Raw genomic sequence first — 4,419 nt, 5'->3', positions numbered from 1 at the left:
GTCTCTCTCATCACTACTTTTTCTTCTTCTCTCTTACTTACTCCCACTTTACCTAAAGACTTTAGACCAAAGCCAAAGTTTTGAGCTTTACTTTGTATTAAGTATTAACATTTAGTGAGTGTCATATAGTATAAATACTCAGCTCCCAGCTAGCTAGCTAGCTACCTCTTTGTGTGGGCTTTTTGTGTAGTGAGAAAAAAATGAATCAAGAAATGAATGGGGTTGACACTGATAGTTACCAAGAGAATGGGTATGAGAAAATTGACTATGTGTTCAAGGTGGTGGTGATCGGAGACTCGGCTGTGGGGAAGAGTCAGCTCTTGTCCAGGTTTACTAAGAATGAGTTCTGCTTTGACTCCAAGTCCACTATTGGGGTCGAGTTCCAGACCAGGACTGTCACCATTAAAGGCAAAGTCATCAAGGCCCAGATCTGGGACACTGCTGGCCAAGAAAGGTTCTCTCTCTCTCTCTCTCCACAAATTTTTTTTTTTTTTGTTGGATTTATCATCTATCTTTAATTAGTGTTTCTACGAGTTTGACTAATAAGTAAATGGATATATATAAAACACCATTTTGACTAATAAGTACACAGTAATCTAAGCTGTTTATGAGTTTATCCAGAAAAGAAAATAGTAAACTATAACTGTTTGAGCAACATGCTGAAGTTTGGTAAAATATTCAAACGTGGCGAAGAAAGAATGTACATATCTTCTTTGTAGTTTTTGAAAGGTTTAATTATGCTTACATATGTTTGGGATCGAGTTTGATTTGCTAATTGAGGTTTGTAGACTTATATTTTATTAACATGATGTCAAAAAAAAAAATTTCCTTTCTTATTCATTAAAATTTACGTGTATAAATCGAAAAGTTCCAATAACACAATTACAATTTGAATAAATTAAATTCATGAATTTAAAATTAATATAATAAGACTTCAAGTGAATGAATAGTGTAACTTTTTGGGCTGTATTCTGTTAATTGAAATTCAATTCCAACCCAAATTATTGGTGAGTAAAGTGTGTTTTCTTCTCTTTTAAAATAATTTTTCATACCTCCTTTAAGTTAATAGTTGGCAGGCTCCATTCAACAACCATGATGGAGCGAAGAAGCCTACATCATCAATTCATCTCTTCAAATGTTATTACTAGGGCTGTCCAACACACCCGGCGACCCGCCCGTACCCAATTCGCGTTCACTCAATCCGACTGCTCTGGTGGTCGGATGCGGGTCCCCAACTCCAAAACCCGGCGCCGAACGGGTCAGTTTTGAGTCCCCTCCTTCAAAACCCGTGAAACCCAGCCCACCCGACGACATCAAATTCTGGCGAATTCTCTTGCAATTCCGACAAGTTTTCAGCTTGATTTGGTAGATTTTGGTGACCAAAACAATCAAATCCAGCATAGATACACCAGATTCGGCGATTCTCGGCACAATTTGGGGGAAAAATAGTCGGATTTAACGAAATCCTCACCGGATCTTGGCCGGTGTTTTCCGTCGATTTGGGAGATTCTCGGTGTTTTCCGTCGATTTCTTTTTGTTGATTTAAAGATTTGGGCGATTCTCGGTGTTTTCTATCGAGTTTCAGCCTCACCTGAAACTGATGACACCCGCCGGCAAACCAACCCGCGAAACCCAACCCTCTTAACGGGTCAGTTGCAGGTTGGGCATTTGCCTACCCGATCTCTTACGGGTTGGTTGCGGGTTAGGCACAAACTCGACCTGCCCGACCCGTGGACACCCTTGCTTATTACTATCCAATAAAATCATATTCCATGTATAATTCTTTATAAAAAAAAAAAAAAAGAATTTTAAATATGGTTATGCACGTCAAATTTCATATAAATCGAATTTCTTTTACTATTCAATCTATAAAGTTATACAGTTAATGTATTTCAAAATAAAATTTTGAACAAATTATACAAGATGATTTTTAATCTCTAATCATTTTGATATTTATTTGTATAATTGAAGATGGGACAAACATATACTTTAACAATAGGTTTCATGAATAGAGAGCCTTGTAACTCAATTGGTCAACACCTTCTAGTATTTTTAATGAAAATTTCTAGAGCTCAAATCTTTCTAACTATACAAGTTGGGTTCAAGTTATATCTGGTGTAATTCTAATCAATGTTATACCACTCAATATTTTTTAATTGGATGCAAATTTTGACAAATCCACTGTTAGGTTACATTATCTTTGTATATTCTTCATGCTTGCAAATTTTCATAGTGATCAAAGATTAATAACCATATCATCAATCAATTGTTTAAATTCAAATTTTTGTAATTTAAAATAATGCATAAAATATGAGTTTATGGATCGAATAGTAAATAACATCCAGTTGACATGAAAATTGGCAAGAATGCTAAAAACACATAAAAATGTAATTCAACGGTGAGATTTTCAAAACATGAATTCTATAACAAGTTATTGGATGGTGTAACATTAGTTAGAGCTTGTCCCATAACCATATCTCATTATCCAAATTAATGATATTCCCATTCATATTCCAATCAAGTATATATCATCTTAGTCATTTGGCATATGGAGGAAAATCCAACTATTATTGAGTCAATCATAGCTCAAGCTATGTTGAATCTCTCATCATCTTAATAAAGTTGCAGTATTTCTCATTAAAAAAGAAGAAGAAGAAGAAGAAGAAAGTATATATCATTGTATTAGAGGTTTAAGTGATAGCTCAGTGGCCAAGGGCCTTGTAGCTTATTTGACACCTCCTCATAAACAAAGTACTTGGAAGTTTGGAGGGAAAAGGTTTGAGCTGCAGTTCAGTGATATGGCATTCTTTGTGATACTTCATATATCTTGTTCAAACCCCACCTTGTCTCTCATTATCCACCTGTATATATAATTCCCATTCTCTACTTATCCAAGTGGGGCAAAAAAGTATCATTGTGTGTATTATTGTTGTAAACTTCAATTTGGTAGACTTGATGGCGAACATTGTCCTCAATGAAAAGGATTCCTTAAATTTGGCAAAGACTTCTCATGTTTTAGACCAAGAAATATCGGGAATGACTAAATTTGATTGTTTCAGTGTTACGCATTTTTAACTAAGAAAAAAATATGCAATAGTATTCAACAAGTTGGGGCTGACATAAATTTGGCAGTCCAAACAAGTTTCAATAGGGTACTTTCTCTTTCCATGTAAACTTCAATTCTGATTTGGGTTACTATCTCTTTCCATGTAAAAAAATGCAACAGTCATTCATCAATTTTGGGTAGACACTTGACATAAATTTGGCAGCTGATCAAACAAGTTCTTTTTTTTTTTCTTTTTTGAGATAGAAAGCTCGATCTAAGTGTATATGTGTATAAAGCTCCCTTCTAGAGGCTTAAACTCCGGTCTTTACCCCCATTTTGTACAATGAATTATGATTTTTTTTTTTTTTTTTTGTGCAATGAATTCCTAGGTACCGGGCTGTGACAAGTGCATACTACAGGGGTGCACTAGGGGCCATGCTGGTCTACGATATCACCAAGAGACCCAGCTTTGATCATGTGGCAAGATGGGTTGAGGAACTCAGAGCCCATGCTGATAATTCAATTGTGATCACCCTGATTGGGAACAAAGCTGATCTTGTAGACCTGAGGGTTGTGCCCACTGAAGACGCTATTGAGTTTGCAGAGGAGCAAGGCCTTTTTTTCTCAGAGACATCAGCTCTCAGTGGTGACAATGTGGACACTGCATTTTTTAAGCTGCTAGAGGAAATTTATGGTGTGATTTCTAAGAAGAATTTGGAATGTGTCAATGGAAAATCCAATGGGGGTGATGCCCAGGCACTCAAAGGTTCCAAGATTGATGTTATTTCTGGGGCTGAGTTGGAAATTAGTGAGATGAAGAAATTATCTGCATGTTCTTGTTAGATCCTTCTATTGAGAAGGAAATCTCTTCTGTGGTGGCTATCTTTTAGGGGAGTAATATAGTGGGAGATGCTTAATTTTTTTTTTCTTTTTTATATATGTGTTATATTGATAGGTCTTAACTCTATGAATGTCAGCTGACTTAGCTGACAAAGTTCTTTTGTCCTTGAAAAATGAGAGACTATAATCAAATCCGATCTGCCCAAAAAAAAAAAAAAAAAAAATTGGGCATTGAGGATTGGGAGTTATAGTTGCTCGTGTGGACTAGAAAAGAAAAATAAAATTCTTAGTCCATGTATGGTTTAATATAATTGTTTTTGGATAAGTAAATAGCGGGGGAGTTGGATTTTTGGAACACCAATTTTTGTACTTGAAATTTAGTAAGATATTATCCACGTGCTACTGTTTGTCTCACTATATATATGTCATGTTCCTGAACTTTTTTTTTTCTTTCTTTTTAATAATTAAAGTTAATTAGAGACTACTAAATTTTATGATATCAATTAGAGTCTCTTTACTGAAGTAGTAATTTT

General features: G+C 35.2%; 1 protein-coding gene across 1 annotated transcript; it reads left to right on the top strand.

Annotated features, from left to right (window-relative positions):
* On the top strand, window positions 1-4,300 carry LOC142640546 (ras-related protein RABA3-like). The gene is made up of 2 exons (XM_075814686.1): window positions 1-454; window positions 3,436-4,300. Exons 1-2 carry the CDS (start codon window positions 201-203, stop codon window positions 3,887-3,889), a joined length of 708 nt encoding a protein of 235 aa, XP_075670801.1. The 5' UTR covers window positions 1-200; the 3' UTR covers window positions 3,890-4,300.
* Window positions 4,301-4,419: the final 119 nt, after the last annotated feature.

This window comes from Castanea sativa, chromosome 6 (genome assembly GCF_040712315.1).
Source record: "Castanea sativa cultivar Marrone di Chiusa Pesio chromosome 6, ASM4071231v1".
NCBI lineage: Eukaryota > Viridiplantae > Streptophyta > Magnoliopsida > Fagales > Fagaceae > Castanea > Castanea sativa.
The sequence above is the reverse complement of the archived record's forward strand: the minus strand, read 5'-3'. Positions and strand labels throughout refer to the sequence as shown.